Below are 17,645 nucleotides of genomic sequence, written 5' to 3' on the forward strand. Positions count from 1 at the left end.
CGGTGGGTGGTCTTGCCGCGCCAGACGGCCTGGCGCGGCAGGGGTGAGCTGCCGCGCCAAATGAAACCTACTTTCAGTAGGTTTCGCCGGGGGCGGAGGCCGGTCTTGCCGCGCCAGGCCGCCTGGCGCGGCACGGGTGAGCTGCCGCGCCAAATGCAACCTACTTTGAGTAGGTTTCGGCCGGTCTTGCCGCGCCAGCCCGCCTGGCGCGGCAGGGGTGAGCTGCCGCGCCAAATGAAACCCACTTTCAGTAGGTTTCGCCGGGGGGTGGTGGCGGCAGGGGTGCGCTGCCGTGCCAATTTTAGTAAACTTTCAGTAGGTTTCGGCCCAGGGGGGTGGGGCGTCAGGAGCGCGCTGCACAATCCGAAACGTATTTTTGTGCTGAACATTTACGGAAAAATACACGAACTACAAGTACATCATGGAGCAAACATATAACATTGTACGGACATAAAAAAACGTAACAACCAACTTAGTCTTTTACAAACGTGACATGAATAAACCTAACAACCAACTTATGGAATAATTGGGCACATGCTAGGTTCAGTGGCGTGACCGCCGCTCATCCGGAGGGCTAAAAGGATCTCTTGGGCGACGCTCCCTCCTTGGATGCGTGGGCAGCACATTGGCGCTGCCAACGTCGGTGTGGTCCCGGGAACGATGACGCCGGCGTGGCAACCGGGTATGAGTTGCAGGTTCCTATTGAATAATTGGGCACAAATCATAAAATTTGTATGACACTTCGGGAGCGAACATTAAAATGTATAATTGAATTTGGAGGAACTTCTGAATATACCTGGCTGGACTCTCCCTGCGTCTGAGTCACAGGTGGAGCATCGTGAGAAATCTCGAGTTCCTCACCATACGTAGGGTCATCATCCTCAGACTGCTCACCTTCCGAGTCCTCGCTTTCCTGAGGGGATGCGGGTTCCTTACCTCGCGATCTCCTGCTAGGACCTGCCGCAGTGGACGGTGTTGCAGCCCTGGGGGTACTCACCAATGCAGTTCGACGTGATCCTGAAGAAGTACCCTGGACATTGCCCCCGTCGTGCGCATCTGAGGATGTCATGCAGTTCATCCTCTGCGCCATTCGCCTGCAACTTTTACGAACCCTCTGCCATATATTCACGACTATGTTATTGATGGTTACAAAGATAGTACGAGTACAAGTGAAAATTTGTTTGGGCTTCTACCTCTGCAAAAGCACGAAGCAGACTATCACCTTCCCCGACAGCGTGCTCCATAATCACGCCCGCCTCGTTAGAGAGCCTTGCAAGCTGTTGTCCCTGCACGCAGGAGTTTTCATTCCATAAGTGATCAATGTGACGATAATATAATTACAAACCGAAAGCTTACCATGTAGTCGTGGAGAGGTGCACGCTCAGGCTGTGTCCCATGGCGTGTCATGGTGTCGTACACGTTAGCTATGTCAGCGTCATCATCAGACGGTGCATCCTCAATGGGCACATTAGTCCAAGATGGTTTCACTTTGGTTCTCGTCGAAGTACAGTACCATCTTATGTACTCATTGTTGGGTCGCCAGTACGGTCCACCTTCAGGATCGCATCCTTCCTTGTTCTGCCACAGGTGGATGTACCGGTCATGCTTCACCCTCCAATCATTTTCCTTGTACCGCTTTCTGCGGTCGATACTGCATCAAAAATTAGTGAAGTATTAGTATAACACGTTAATTGCGTTAATTGAATACCCTCCAATAGTTATTTATTCCTGCGTACCTGTGCAGCTGCTGCGAAGTCGATAATTTCAAAGGAGGGCACGGTTGCATCCTCCCAAACTGCCGCATCACCCTATGCGGCATATGAAACTCTACCACGTAGTACAGTATCATTGGGGTCGTGCACCTCCACAGCTCTCTGTCTCTGTAGCATGTCGGTGAAAAGACGATATCGCTAAGCTGCTGACGGTCACACGGTTTCCATTCCACCTTCAAAAAATTTCACGCAATACTTATTTCATCTACCATTATACGCAAGTTAGCTTAAAAAATATTATGGTTACCAAATTACCTGGTGCTGCGTCAGAACATCAAACTCGTTCGTGTAGGCCCTGTAGCGCCTATCCGGATTGCCACGAACGGGCCGCACATGCTTCCACACGTGATAGAACGTGGGAAGAGCATCGTCTCGATGCCATGGCTGAAATTGCAAGTAAGTCCAATTGGTCACATGATACAATAGTTTTTTGAACATTAACGTAGAAAAAGGAATTAGCCGTTGTGACTTACATCGACACGGAGGCGGGAAGGTCGACCCACGGGCATTCGCTCCCAAATCCATATCTGGAGCATATAAGTGCACCCTCCAACATTGGAATCTCTCGCTGTGCGCCGGCAAGCCTCACATAACTGTCTGTACAGCCAGGCAAGAGCCGCTGAGCCCCAACTGTAAGTGGCTATGTTCTCCCAAACTTGACCTAGAATGGGGAGAACCATCCACGATACTGTGTTCCCAGCTGCATCTGGAAGGAGGAATGTACTGACAAAGTGCCATAGCCACACTCGAGCAAAGCGCTGCACGACCTCGTCATTTGCTCCCGGAGGACACACCTCGAAGTGCTCCCTCAACCATGCCGAGCTAACACCGGACGTCTTCTTCGAGCTATCTCCGCCCTCTGGCTCTGACGGCCTAATCCCAATATGCATCTCGACCATATCACGCCAATTCTCATTCTGGATAATACCTGTCACTGGCTGCCCATGCAGTGGAAGGCCGAGTATCATAGCCGCATCCTGCATTGTGATGGTCATTTCTCCGAAGGGCATGTGGAACGTATGAGTCTCCGGACGCCACCTGTCGACCATAGCGGTCAACAGTGGTCCGTCCATTGGAGGGAGACCCCCCACGACCTGAACAGCGATATCCAAGAAACCTGCTCTCTGCAGGTACTGGGCGTACCGCTCATCCCACCTAAGTGGTGAGTGCACCCTAGCCCTGAGTGGTGTCAAATTCTGCAAAACATTATAAGATTATTACCAAAATGAGAAGTCAATCCAATTGTGAATAACGGGCTTCTAAAGTGGTAAGTAACACAAATATGATACAAATGACATTTGCAGTATGAAATTGTTTACACTCTACACAAGCGAATAGTAACGATAGGCACATCCTTAATTTATAAGAACATTTCATACGAAAATCTTGCAATTCTCATCCTAAGGTATGCATTCATCAGCAAAAATTAGCAACCATTGTTATACCTCATTCAGGTCCGCAAGGTGGTGGGCACGGTGGTGCAAGTCGTAAGCAGCCTCAAGAAGAGGGTACCCTGGGGCCGCCATCCTAAAGAAACAACATAAATGATCGTTAGAAAAAGCTTCATTACATGATAAGTACGGAAAATATGATAATGTACTACTATAAAAAAGATAAAATAATAGCCACGCATAATACAAGCAACGCGCGTACCCAATTGTTCGAAGTACGCGGCCTATTACTGCTCGGTCTAGATTTAGTGCCTTTTGATTTTCTACTGCGGCATGTGCAATTCCTGATGATCTTGTGGCACTTGGAGCAACGATTTTCCGACTTGTCAATATCAAAATCACCAGTATCATAATCTGCAGAAAGCCTCCCTTCCGACACGTCCATCTCGCCTGTGAAACGCTTCTTCTGCCGCCTTCCTACTTTATTTCTCATTAAACTGGGGTTAGGCACGTACCCTACCCCTTCATATGCCGGCCATTGTGACGGATCTAGGTAAGGTTGAAAGCTTGATTCCTAAATTTTGATGGTGTGCTCCCTAGAGTACAACGGTGACATGTACATGGGGCTTCAAAGTTAAGACCTCTTGCCTTGCAAGCTGTAATGAAGTGTGAACATGGAAGGTGCAACAATTGAGGAACATTGCAGGTGCACGAAACTTCGTGCAGATCCACTCTATAGTGTCGGCCTCCATGACTCTCACCCCCAATGTTAGTCGTACCGTAACTTCTTATAGAATACACCATCATTTCTGGCCCGTACGGTTCTGCTAAGTGGTGCACGGATCTAAGCTCAGCCTCTGATAAATAATTATCTGCAACTTGCCCAATTCTATAGCCTTGATCTAACATTTCACGTGCCTTTCCCCATCGGTTCACAAAGTAGGCGTTGCATTTTTCGAATGTGTATTCAATAATTCCAGCGACGGGCCTACTTCGGGTGCCTTTGAAAACTCCGTTGAGTGATTCCGAGAAGTTCGTGGTCATAATACCCCACCGCATCCCTCCCTCATCGAAAGCCTGCGCTCATTTATCCTTGTCCCCCATTTCACCCTTCAACCATTCTTTTGCGTCGTCGTTCAAGTCCTTCACTAAATCTTCTAACTTCTCACGAAATTCTCTCTCTGTATGAACCTTGCATAATAATTTCAATTTTCCAATCACACGATTGCTCTTCTGCCGACGCGACATGTTGGCAGCAAAGTGCCTCATGCACCACCTATGCACAAGCGGTGGAAAACCATCAATGTGGTCCTTCGCACAATTTAGAAGCCCATGATGCCTATCTGATATCATACACACTATCCGTGAAGGTCCAAGAACATGTACCCGAACAAGTTTCATAAACCATGACCAACTCTCATTATTCTCACTCTCGACCAAGGCAAAAGCAAGAGGCACAATCTGTTGTTCTGGATCTACAGCAACTGCCATCATTAATGTACCCTTGTACTTGCCAGTCAAGAATGTACCGTCCACCAGTATCACAGGACGGCAATGTTGAAATGCCTCACTACATTGAGGGAAGCACCAAAATACCCTTTGCAGTATATGCTTCAACACTCCATTGTCAGGAAGCATCATACCACATGAGTCGATCCACCATTTAACTCCGGGATTGTAGTAGGTTATAGCTGAGAGTACCCTAGGAACCATGCCGTACGACTCCTTCAGGTCGCCCCAAAGCAGGGCAACAGCGTGTTGCTTCGCCCGCCAAGCCTTCGAATACTTCACACGGTACCCACTAAAGATGAAGATGGACTCCACGAGTGATGGCACCGATGTCTCGCTGTCTTTACGGATAATGCCTAGGATACGCCGTCCAAGGTACTTTGCTGTGCACTGTACATGCTCTCGCTTCGGCTGTGACGACCGACAAGTATGCGGTTGCACAACATTTGAAATTCACCATTGTCCGGTGCTTGATATTAGCCGAGACCATACACGCCAATGGCATCCTTGCTTGCACATCACATTGTATCTTAAGTTCTTGTCAGAGTGAACTACGCTAAAAGGTCTATGTAACCTCACCGCGTAGTCAGCCAAGAAAAACTTCAGCTCCTCAAGACTATTGAACTTCATCCCCTTCTTAATCACTGGACTCTCACCAATGGACGTCCCTTCGGCATTCACCATACTAGATTCACATATTGCTTTGTGAACCATACTTATGTCCTGATCATTGGGAACGGACGGCAGTTCGACATCACGTTCTTTTAACATCCGCAACTCACACTGGGTGTAAGAAAAACAATCGTCCATACGGCGAATGCCTTCTACATCATGTATGGTTGCGGTGTCAAATTGCAGTCCATCCTCTTCATTTTCTACCCCGACGTTCTCATATTCATGCCCACCACTCTCAAATAGTGATTCCTCCTCTACCTCCTCACCTACTACCCCATCTTCCTCCAATTCACAATCTTCGGAACCCATAGAGACATTATCAACATCTATATTTGCTTCATCCCTCTCAAAAATGTTATTGGGAAAATCATCATTGGCAATAGCCAAGTCAAAATCACGTTCTGTTTCACCTAACACGTGATGCAACATTTCTAACTCCTGGGTACCATTATGGTTCACTACCGTCACTTCCTCCCTCATGACAACATTTGGGCCAGGCATACGAACAATTTCGACTATAACCTCCAAACATGCAACATTAGCTTCGTGCACAACATCCTTATAGTGCTTCCAATTCGCATCGGATGCTAACTTCATGAGAACATAATGAGCTCTAGCTTTCCCACAATCAAAACGACCTCTCAAACTGATCTCATCCACTCTACATCCATACTTCGTCATTACACGGTCAACTAAATCACTAAAACTTGGAGGACCATCAAATATTTCAATTGACTCATTCATATTCTCTAACTCCCCATTTTGTTTCACAACACCACCATGAAAAAATCGAACTAAACGATCCATCTACAAAATACAAACATTTCACCATGTCATATACACTACACATTGCACATATTCGACATATCAACTACACACATTACATATATTGGACAAATTGCAAACAAAAAATACACATATACATTGCACTATACGATTCAATGAATATATCCTTAAATCAATAAGTTCTACACGTCAATATCGCGGGCAGAGACTCAATTGCGTATGAACTACGTATCATCTAACACAAAACACCATTGCATTGCATTGAAATTTCAAATCACTAACCTAACCCTAAGTCACCTAAACATCCTCCGATCTACCAAATGCAACGGTAAAACACGAGAATAAGTAGGGGAATACCTTCCACACGAAGCAGGGATCGATTCCCACTACGTTCCCCCCACCAAAAATGCCGGATTTTTGGTGGATTTGGGGGTGGGGTGGCGGGGGCCGGTGCTGCAAGGTGCTGATGTGTGGTGTGTCTGGAGGAGGAAGAAAGGAGGGAGGGAGGAGGAAGGGAGCCGGCGCGTGGGGTCAGTGTTGGCCCTGCCGCGCCAGGCGGGCTGGCGCGGCGAACGCAAGCCCACGTCAGCGCCCACCTGGCGCCGCGACTCGCCGCGCCAGCGTGGCAGGGGGCCGCCGCGCCAGTGCATGTGGCGCGGCAGCATGTTCCTGCCGCGCCAGGCGGTCTGGCGCGGCCAAAAGGGTTAGGCGGCGCAAATAAAACACCGCTGAGGTTATTTTTAAAAATAAAGAAAAAAAAGGGTTAAAAATAAAAAAAATTCGCGTGCGGAAGGGGCTCTTGCCTAGTTACAAAAAGGTCCCTCATTTGTAATGAAATTTGCCTTGCCTTCACTTGAGGAAAAGATCCAGCGTAGAATGTTGACGCCGTTGAGTGCCATCACGGGCCAAAACACAGCAAGGGTGCACATCACTACTTGGTGTGTCTCCTTTTCTCGTAGCAGATTTGTAACAGTTCCTTCGGAACCCGAGTGGCCTTCAATGAGAAGAACAATTTAAAATGCAATGATGACGACCTCCTATTTTCTTAGAGAATACATCAAAGACATGTATTTAGTGAAAAAACGTATATCCTAAACCCTATAACCCCAAAACATAGAGATGCACAATGGGCCTACATTATGGTGAGGGGCATATGCTCCACTTAGTTTATATCGGTACATTTTTTTTATTCTAGCACTTAAACTTTCATTTTTGGTGTTTGCATAGGTGTGTTAGTGTTTACACTACTCACTCAGTTTCATAAACCAGTTCCCTCCTTTTTTTTTCCTAGAATACGCAAGAGAGCTGCGTATCATTCAATTAAGAAGATAAATGGAAGCACAAAAATTTTACAACGCGGGCTAACCAGGCGCACGCACACGGGAGGTGTTCACATATGTCAATTATATGTTCGATCTAAACACCCTTAGGCAGCAGAGTTAAGAAGGCTAGGATGGGGTGGTCGCCATACACCCCGGCCAACCTATGTCTGCTAAGGACTTTGCCCCGGCCAAGCACCACACCCTTGCTTCCGATGAAATTTCCTCTGTGAGCTGTTGCAGCATCTTGGGCGATCCTTTGCTGAAAACCCTATTGTTGTGTTCCCTCCAAATCATCCATGAGACAAGCATAAGGGTGCAATCCATACCCTTCTTCCTGCCGCTATTAAGCCCTGCACGTTTCAACAGCCACCAGTCCATCAGAGCAGTATTTGCTACCGGGGGGTCTGAGGAATGCCTATCACCTGACCAACAGCAAGCCAAACCTGTTGTGCATAACTGCAGTGAGCAAGAAGGTGCTGAGCCGTTTCCGATTGTTGGCTGCAGAGTGTGCAAACATCATCGTTCTGGAGGCCACGCCGCTTACGACGAGCTGCCATCCAGATCCTCTCCCGGAGGGCCAGCCAAACGAAAAATTTAATTTTGAGAGGAGCCCATGCTTTCTAGATGACATTATAAGCCGGGTAATTGGTGGAGTCGTAGAAGAAAGATTTGTAAGCGGATCGTGCAGAGTATAGCCCAGAGCTCTCCCACTGCCAGGCTATTCTATCCTTGACTCCGTGTCACAGCTGGATATCAGAGACCGCATGCCACAGCTGGACATATTGGTGCAGGGTCCTCACTGTAGACCGTCCGGCAACGTCTTTGATCCATTGTTTCTGGATCAGTGCATCAGCTACTGTTCTGGTTCTCCTGATCTTAGGCGTGACCAATTGGCAGAGCTCCGGAGCAAGTATGCAGGGGGAAGATTGGCCCAACCAATTGTCAGTCCAGAATAGGGCAAGTTTTCCATCTCCCAGCTCCACAGTAATTGATGCCTGGAAGATAGCTAGCAGGATTCTGTCACCGTCAAAGTCCGTCTGTAAGTGTCTCCAGGGTCTTTGGGCGTCAGTTCTTCTCAGCCACAACCATCGTAGCCTTAAGGAAAGGGAAACAAGACGCAGGTTCGAGACACCAAGCCCACCGAACTGGAATGGCCTGCAGGCTACAGGCCAAGCTACTGCGCACTGTCCCCCAAGAGCTTTATCTTTACCAGCCCATAAGAACCCCTTTCTCATTTTGTCTATCTGGTGCAAAACCGAGTCAGGCACTTTCAAAGCTATCAGATTGTGTGTGCAGATGGAGCTCATGATAGAATTCACCACAGTAAGTCTACCTGCCTTGTTCATGAGCTGAGCCTTCCACGCTGGGATTGAGTTGGAGACCTTGTCAATCAGCGGTTGGAAGTGAGATTTCCGCAACTGGCTGACAGTTAGTGGCAGCCCTAGGTACTGGACCAGGAAGTTTGCAACCTGAGCAAGGAAAATGTTACTGACTCTCGCTATCTGCTCATCTGAGCAAGCAATGGGAATAATCTGGCTCTTGTGCAGGTTCGTCTTTAGGCCGGAAGCTTGACCAAAAAATTCCAGCACCTCCCTGATGGTGATGATGTCTTGAATTTGTGGTGATGCGAAGATGATCACATCGTCAGCATAAATCGAGCATTGATGTTGAACACCTTGTATGGCAGGCTCAGCCCGAACACCTAACTGCTTAGCTTTCTTGAGAAGTTTGTGCAAGACCTCCCTTAGCAGAATGAAAAGCATAGGTGATAACGGATCGCCCTGTCTTAAACCTCTTGCGTTGTGTATAGTCCTGCCAGGTGACCCATTGAGTAAAACCCAGGTAGAAGCCGACGAGATAAGGATGGATATCCACTCCCGCCATTTCACCCCAAAACCCTGAGCCTGAAGGACCTGCAACAAGAACAGCCAGCTAACAGTGTCGAATGCCTTCGAAATGTCCAGCTTGAGTAGCAGGCTTGCTTTTCGTTTCCGGTGTAGGGTCCTAGCAGCCTGCTCAACATATTTGAAGTTGTCGTGGATGGACCGGTTCTTTATGAAAGCACTCTGGTTAACATCTACCAGCCTGTGCAGGTTGGGCGCTAGCCGATTTGAAAGTAGTTTAGCGACTATCTTTGCGAAGCTATGCACAAGACTGATCGGGCTGTAATCGGCCGGGGAGGTAGCATCCTGACGTTTTGGTACTAGAGTTATAAGAGGCGTGTTTAGGCGGCCGAACTGGGCGCAGGCCGTTCTGTAGAAAGCATTAAAGGCAGCTAGCACCTCATTTTTTTTTATCACGGACCAGGAAGCTTTGTAGAACTCCGCGGTGAACCCATCCGGACCGGGCGCTCGTTCATTCGGTAGGTTTCTAATCGTGTCCCAAATCTCTCGTTCTGAGAATGGCGCATCCAACTGGCTCAAGTCACAGGCTGACATGTCCAAAGAGAGGGTATCCATGGCCTCAGTTATTACATACGGAGTGCCCATAATAGCCTGGAAATAGGAAAACAATTGTTCCTCCTTTTGTTCATGTGTGAGAGCAATGACCCCGTTATACTCGAGCTTGGAGATAAACTTTTTCTTCATACGGTAACTCGCCTGCATATGGAATAGCCCCGAGTTAGCATCCCCATCCCTAAGAAATAACAACCGAGAGCGTTGTCGTGCCATGTTCCTCTCGAAGGACGCCAAACCCAGTGTTCTGAATTTCAACTGTTTTCTCAACCTTACTTCATCAGCTGTTAGTGTCCTTCGTTCATGGGCACGATCTAACCAGAGGATCAGCGTCTTAGCCACCAGGAGCTGTGTCCGGATCTAACCAGAGTTCCCTCCTTTTCCATCAGGTGATGTCTATCCTGTGGAAGAAAGCACTATTGAGCCTACTTTCTATGTAAGACCTTCGACTCCATTGAGGTTCCACATTTTATGCTTTGAAAGCAGTATGTAAGCACTATTGAGGTTCCATAAAAAGGAATATGGCTGAGCAACATTGTACAGTTCGAAGAGAGGTGGTCAAACATGGGTCCCATAAATGCTTCGAAGAGCGGGTCAAGAGTTGAATTGGAGGAGTGATATCTTATGCCAACATGGAACAACTTATAGCGGTAACTAGCTGTCTAGCTTAAACTGTTAAGAGAAGGCGCCTAACGGCCCTGCCCTCTCTATGGGCTATATTGCTGCGGCAATAGAAGAGTTTGTGGGCCTAATGTGGCCTGGACGGGACGGAGAGGGCTGCGGGCCTGCGGCAGATTCGATCTAGGCTTGGCCTGCTCGACCGTTTCCACCACACTCCCGCAGCAGGCGCGAGGCCGCAAGTTCGCCGGATCCAACACCGAGGGACCAGAATTCATCGAGACAAATAATCCATGTCAACCCAAACATCCATTAGGTCGAGGCAAACATCTCATCAGTTTCTATAATCCACCGATCCACACCTCTGCTGCGTCAAAAGAATTAATCGCTAACAAAATCTCACCACCAAACGTATAAACAAGCAAAAAAAAAAAAGTTCTTTCACGAACCTACGAACCCACAGCCTACTACAATAACTCTACTAATGATCAACACACACACTGCACGCCCGTCAAAACACTCAGGCACGCACGCACACACGCTAGGCTAGATGTCGGCGGCCGGCGAGCTAGTTGACGGCGGTGCAGACGCGGCGCACCTCGCCGTCGCTGCCGGTCTTGAGGCCGATCCTGCCGAGCTTGGCCATGGCGGCGACGAACGCCTCCTGGAAGGCGGTGTTGTTGGCGGCGAAGAGGTTGACGGTGGGGCGGGAGCGGCGGTCGGTGAAGAGCACCTGGTCGGAGGCGAGCAGGCCCTTGTTGTAGCGGAGGTTGTTGAAGTAGGCGTTGTCGAAGACCCTGGGCGTGGACGCGTCCAGCATCGCGATCGCCGTCGGGCTGTAGTTGATGGGGCACACCCGACGCAGCGACCGCAGGTACTCCAGGTTCATCGGCGGGTTCCACGGCAGGTGCTGCTTGAACGTGTAGATCCGGCGGATGAACTTGTCGCAGTGTGTCACGCCGATCGTGTGAGCGCCTGCATAATGCAGATGCCGTGATTTGTTAGTATGTTACTACAGCCTAGATCAAACAAACTTCAGTTTAGAATTGGTAGATGGCTGAATCCACGGCAAATACAGTTCTGAATTTTCTGATAGATCTTTTCATAATGGTGAAAAGCCTGTACAAAGTCCCCTAGGTATGCAGTGTCAGCTTTTCTTTTCCATTTTAACTATCAATCAGTGCTTTGCATGGACAAAATTGGGTGGTTCACTCAAAAGTTACTGCCGCTTGTTTCGATTTTGTCACAGGGAAAGGCCTCGTGTGTTCAAATCTGAATCCAAGCAGCAGTGTTTAGTTTAACTACCACAGTAGGATCTGACAGAAACCAAGAACATTCAGACAATGTGTCCTCTGTTCCCATGTACTACAAATAGCTTTTATTAATCCTCCCAATACAGAATCAATGATAAAACAAATCGTGAGCGCCTAAACAAGGTAACCCAAAGTGTCAGAGATAAAAACACACAAAAATCCCAGAAAAGTTCTTTTTAGGAATACTTTATTATTTTTCCGAGGTAGCAAGCTCCCACAATGAAGCAGAGTTACTTTTGAAAGGCTGTTTAGCCTGTTATTGAGTGATTACTTTATCACTTTACATGTCGGTTTTTTCACCTCTAGATGTGCACTTTACTGCAACACAAAGTACTCTGCATTTTTTTGCGTTTTTCTAAGATAATGGTTCTCTTAGGTCTATTTGGATCCAACTGCTAATAGGTGAAAGTGCTAAAGTTTAGCACCTTTATACATTAGCCTAGCCTATTCAAATGGAGGGCTAATGGGAGGATTAAACTTTAGCCCACTTCCAAAATGTGCGAAAAGCATTAGCTGTCGGGAAGGAACTAATAGGTACTAATGACTTGTGAAAAGATAAAAAGGAAAGAGATAAAAAGAATAAGTGAGGAGCTAATGGATTTTAACCCTATCCATTAGCCATGTCTTTCGGGACCACGGAGAGGGCGGTGGTCAGCCGGTCACGCCGCCGTCGCGCATACATGATACATCGTGAGTTTGCGTCTTCGCGACAGACGGCCGCCGGCGACTCAAGGATGTCTGACGCCCGAACGCCATCGATTCACCAAAGATGCCTCCGTCAGTCCGTGAGACCATGACTCCGTGAGTTCTTCATCATTGCCTCTTTGCATCACGGATCAGCGACTATAGCCAGTCTCTTTCTTTGTGATCTACTGATCAATTCAATACTGCCTATCATGTCACATTATTCAGTTAATTTTTAGCACGAAAGAACACAGCAAGTAGATGAGGGGAGGAGATCAGGGCGTCCTTTATTTGCAGGGAATTCCTTTTTCTTTATATTTTAACACACATCATGATCTAGAAAATATCCATCCGGAAGTGAGAAGAAGAGAAAATGAGAATCACAGAGAAGAGCCGTTGACAAATTTTTTGGTAGTAAGAATAACAATGAGATGACATATTGAATTCATCTCCCACATAACAAAATGCTAATCATGATAAACCGATTTTTACGGTGCATATCTATGGTTAAAGAAATTGTTTGATATGAATATTTATATACATTGAGTACTTATAGGCAACGTTATTATACTATTATAATTAGAGCTTCAGGTTTTCAGTTCGTCCTGGGCCCCTAAAATCTCAGGACCGGCCCTGGAGGCAGTAGCATAGAACAGTGAACCACTTTTGTCTTGTGCAGCAGCAAACAGAGGATAAAGTCACGTGAGCCACAGAGTGCACGAGAAAGATGCTCGTACTGCGATCAAACGACGAACTTATACTACTAAAAAAACAATAACGATGAAGCATTATTGTTAATACCCACGGTTAAAACAGTTTGCAACCCAGATTGTGACCTCAAGATTCGCTCACCCGATGGCAACGATGAAGCATTATTGTTAATACCCACGGTGAAAACAGTTTGCACCGTGCTGCATTTCATTTTGCGATGGCATGAGTTTAGATGTCACCATATAGTTGAGTGTTGACGTGTTTGTAGAGAGAAAAACAATAGAGGAAGAGCACACGCACCTGAGAGCGCGATCATGTCCGTCTGCGTGAGCCCGTTCTGCGCGAACAGGGAGTTGAGCTGGTCCAGGTTGAAGCCCGGGCCGGGGAGAACGTGCTTGACGATGGCCCTGTTGAAGGACTTGCCGTCCAGCCGCCCGAGCTCAACGGCGTAGTTTGGCCCGCCCAGCTGCAGCAATAGAGATTCTTTTTTTGAATAAAGACAGTAACAGAGATCCACGGTGTTAAAATGTTAGCATTGCAGGGTAAATTTCCTCATTTTACTGTAGTGACATCAGTTCTTGGTCGAACTAGCTAGTCTGGTAGATTGGTCAGCACTGTCGAATTGGCTCCTTTTGCTGTAGAGTAGTAGTAGTTTGTAAGCTAACATTGTACGCATTCCATGGCTACAGTCTACGGAGTGGAAACTTTGTCCCCTCCCTGCTGGTCTTCCTCTCCCAGACGCGACGTGACGAGAGGAGACGCTTGCATGCCAAGAACGGACGGCATCGCGTCGCCGTCGCAGCCGTCGCCAGCGCGCGTCACGGACCAAGGTGACGAGGCTCACTCCGCTCTGCCGGGGCGTCACGGGCAGCACCAGGACACGGCCTACAAATCCTACGCACTGGTACCGTGGTACGGGCACAGCGCTGTGGTGTCCCGAGGGGTCCTAGACTAGTCAGACGCATGTCACGTCACTGTCGCAACGATCCATCATGCTGCGTCCGCTAGTCCTCCGTAGGCCGTAGCAGGTCGAAGCTGTTGCCCGTCGTCTCGAAAGGGGCGAAAGGCCCGGCGCCCCGGCCATCCTGCCTGCGCATGCTACCTCTCGCCACCGTACGCTCCCCAACGGCACCGGGCGTCGTTGCCCGAGCCCGCCGCGCCGCGAGCACCAACGACCAACAACAAAGTACGGACCCGAAGTGGGTGGCTTGGCCTCGGCGACGCGAAGTGCCCGTGCCCGCCCGTCCGGGGGCATCCGGCCGCGGGCCAGCGGCTGACACGAAGCACATGCCCCGCTCTGGGCGCCGCGGGGGCCGAATCGGGGTGGTGCGCCGCGCTGTGCAGGCCCGGCTGGCAGGCTGCGGCCGGCCAAAAAGTCACTGACACCCAGGCTTGGAACAGTGCCGGTGTGGCGGGCCATGGCGACCTAACCTAACTGGGGGATGGGATGCGATGCGATGCGATGAAAGTGTGCAACGGGAGGGTGAACTGAACGTCTGAACTCTGAACCGACCAGCAAGGCGGAAGCTTTGGTGTGGGCTCCGTGCGCGCTGGCCGCTGACAACAACGGTGTGCCCTGCGGCGAGTCGGCGACAGGCCGGGCGACCGGTGGTATGGCCGTGGTACGTGCACGGGAAGATTGAGATAGCAACACTGCGGTGAAAACGGGCGGAATGGGACGATTGGTGGGTGAGCAAGAGAGGAGGCGCGTTCGGTTACCAGGGAGACGACGTCACGTGCGGCCATGGCGAGGATGTCCGCGCACGACACCTTGCCGGCGCACCCGGGGAGCGCCTCCACGGCCGCCTTGGCCTTGTTGATGGCGTCCACGGCGTCTGGCGACAGTGTCGCGTCCGCGCCGCTATGGCTCTCGTCGTCCCCGTTCGGCGCCATCAGCATCACCGACGCGTCGCATCCCTTCACGAACATGCAGCAAGGCCGTTAGCGGAGCAGAGGCAACGGCAATGCACGGCGAGATCACGAGGCGGCGGCAGCTTTCTTTACCCGGACGAAGCAGTCGTGGAAGAAGAGGCGGAGCGTGCCGGGCCCGACGGCGAAGCTCTGCTGGAGGCGCTGCGAGATGACGGAGCGCACCGTGGACTCCGCGCTGGGGCAGGAGCTGGCGTAGTAGTTCTGCCGCAGCTGCGCCCTCGCGGCGCCAGCAATGCCCAGCATCAGGACGGCGACCGTGAGCGCCGCCGCGCCGCGCAGCAGGAGGCCGCCGGCTGCCGCCATTGCCTCCCTCGCTAGCGAGCTTAGCTTAGCTCGGTCGTCTTCCTCGGCGCGGCTGCGTGTCACTGACGCTGGCTCTGCGTGGGCCGAGGGGGCTCTGGAGCGAGGAGGAAAGTACGGGAGATTGCAGTGGATATATAGGAGAGGGTTACGAATGCGCGCGCGCGCGCGCAGGGCAGGGTGGCAAGGGAAAACGATGCAGGGGTGGCACGGCGCGGCGCGGCGCTATGGGCAGTGGCAGTGCGGCGTGTGGAAGGAGGAACATCACGGCGGGGATCGAGAGAGTAGTTGCACAATCTCGGCGCGGACGGATGGGATGGGAATACCTTTTTTCCTTTTCCGGTTACCGATGCCGACTTCTTTAGTGGCCTTATTCAGTGATCGATCAGACATGGCGATCCAGCTAGCTCCTGGTCCTGGATTACTCTACTCGATTTGGTGTTGCTCACCTGCTTCTAACTGCGAGTAGTATTACTGATAGGTCTGATAGTTTTCTAGGATCTTTACTGAACCACAAAACACACATTCTTGATTCTTTTTTTTTTTCTGGATGCTTGCTTACAAGTTACAAGAACCTCAGTGCGTGGATGGCGAGGACATGGTGCGCATGCACGCCGCAGCACCAGCGTAGCTAGCTAGCTCTGGGCTGCGTCGTCCCCTCCGCGCAGAGCTCGGCATGCACGCACAGTCGTCAGTCTCTCAGTGCCCAGCAGCTAGCCTAGCTACCATCCAAGCCCGGGGTCACATGGCCTGGTTGCGTCCAGCTCGTGGCCAGCAGCACCCACCCCCACCCATGGCCTGATGGCCAAGGGCATGGACGCCGCGAGGCCGCGCTGCTTCCCAGTGTCCTCTACCCAAGTCGCAGGCGCGGCCCGGGGACAAAACAAGATTCACGGACATGGTGCAGAGAAACACGGGGCGCTTTCCGTTGCGAGCTTGTCAGGGATCAGCTGTGACTGTGACCAAACCAAGGGTCCACTCTTAATCGGGTGGTGTTGTTTCGATCGGTAAATGAAATTGCTTGTAGCATAGCTGTTAGTCTTAAGTCCAAGTCCATCCATCAATCATTGTAGTCGATGATTGTTTCAGCCAAGCATGAGGTTGAAAAAAACACCATCCTTTGGGACCAGGACTAGCAGCAAAGCACATCATTCAGGTATCCATCAGGCAAGGACCGCCATGAACATCTACCGAACCCACAAACATTGTAACATTACTCTCTACTCTTCCTGATTTGATCTGTGCCATCCATAAAAAAAAACTGGTCCGAGTGGATGCATCAACTGTTGTTTGTGCTGGAAATCTAGCACCCCAGCTCTCCAATAGTTACAGCTCTGTGATTTGTCCTTAGAACATCTGTGTCAGCTGTGGCCATTGGTAATCTTATTGTAACTATGTTAGTACAAGGCAGTTACGCTAACCCACTGCATAACTGTGCTACTTTTACATTTACCATGAACCCATGCATTGGACGCAGGAAACAAGTCCCTGGTCCGAGTGTTTCAGACGACAAACATGCAGCACGGTGCTAGCGGGTTGTTTTCTCGGGGGAAACGGGTGTTGCTGGCTTGCTGCAGCGACCAATGCGCACGAGACGGCGATGGTTTAACCATGGAACCAACTTGACAGCGTAGATTAATCCTGTCTGTGTAACCCTTATTCCGGAGTGCATAGGGCGTGGTGTTTTGTAACGTTTTGGACAGGCGCATCTGCCGTCTGATCGATCATGACGAAAAGCGAAAGGAAATGCCTTTCTTTATTTGGTCCGGCAGACTACGAGGGATCTTGGCCATTTCTGGCTGAATCGTGTTGCGGCCGGTGGTATCCATGCCCCTCTGCTCTCAGTATTCTACACTTTTACTGTTGTCCTACCGAGGGTTTAGTTTTTTAGAACCTCCTAAAATTCCTGTCACCTCAAATGTTTGATACTAATTAGAATTATTAAATATAAACTAATTATAAAATCAATTGCACAGATGAAGACTAATTTGCGAGACGAATCTATTAAACCTAATTAGTTCATGATTTGTGAAACTGTGAATTTTGCTTCCCTCCTCGTCCGAGGGAAATTTACTGAAACTTTTCCGTTTCAGTAGTGGTGCAGTAGGATACAAAAAGTAATCAGGATTCTATTTACCTCTGCATACCAGTTTAAGCAGTTCAACGTGACAACGTC

General features: G+C 49.6%; 1 protein-coding gene across 1 annotated transcript; it reads right to left on the bottom strand.

Moving 5' to 3' along the window:
• Positions 1 to 10,823: 10,823 nt before the first annotated feature.
• Positions 10,824 to 15,786, bottom strand: LOC101759025 (peroxidase 16). Its single transcript, XM_004960079.4, has 4 exons — positions 15,242 to 15,786; positions 14,957 to 15,154; positions 13,538 to 13,703; positions 10,824 to 11,504 (listed from the first exon to the last, which is right to left on the bottom strand). Exons 1-4 carry the CDS (start codon positions 15,470 to 15,472, stop codon positions 11,098 to 11,100), a joined length of 1,002 nt encoding a protein of 333 aa, XP_004960136.1. The 5' UTR covers positions 15,473 to 15,786; the 3' UTR covers positions 10,824 to 11,097.
• Between the last annotated feature and the right edge of the window lie 1,859 nt (positions 15,787 to 17,645).

This window comes from Setaria italica, chromosome III (assembly GCF_000263155.2).
Source record: "Setaria italica strain Yugu1 chromosome III, Setaria_italica_v2.0, whole genome shotgun sequence".
Taxonomy (NCBI): domain Eukaryota; kingdom Viridiplantae; phylum Streptophyta; class Magnoliopsida; order Poales; family Poaceae; genus Setaria; species Setaria italica.

Bases quoted from the DNA above. Each gene is read 5' to 3' on its own strand.
- LOC101759025 (XM_004960079.4), bottom strand. From the start codon at position 15,472: ATGGCGGCAGCCGGCGGCCTCCTGCTGCGCGGCGCGGCGGCGCTCACG. The intron at 13,704-14,956 runs GTAACCGAACGC...CTATTGCTGCAG, and splicing joins CACGTGACGTCGTCTCCCTG to CTGGGCGGGCCAAACTACGC. The intron at 11,505-13,537 runs GTGCGTGTGCTC...TGCATTATGCAG, and splicing joins GGACATGATCGCGCTCTCAG to GCGCTCACACGATCGGCGTG.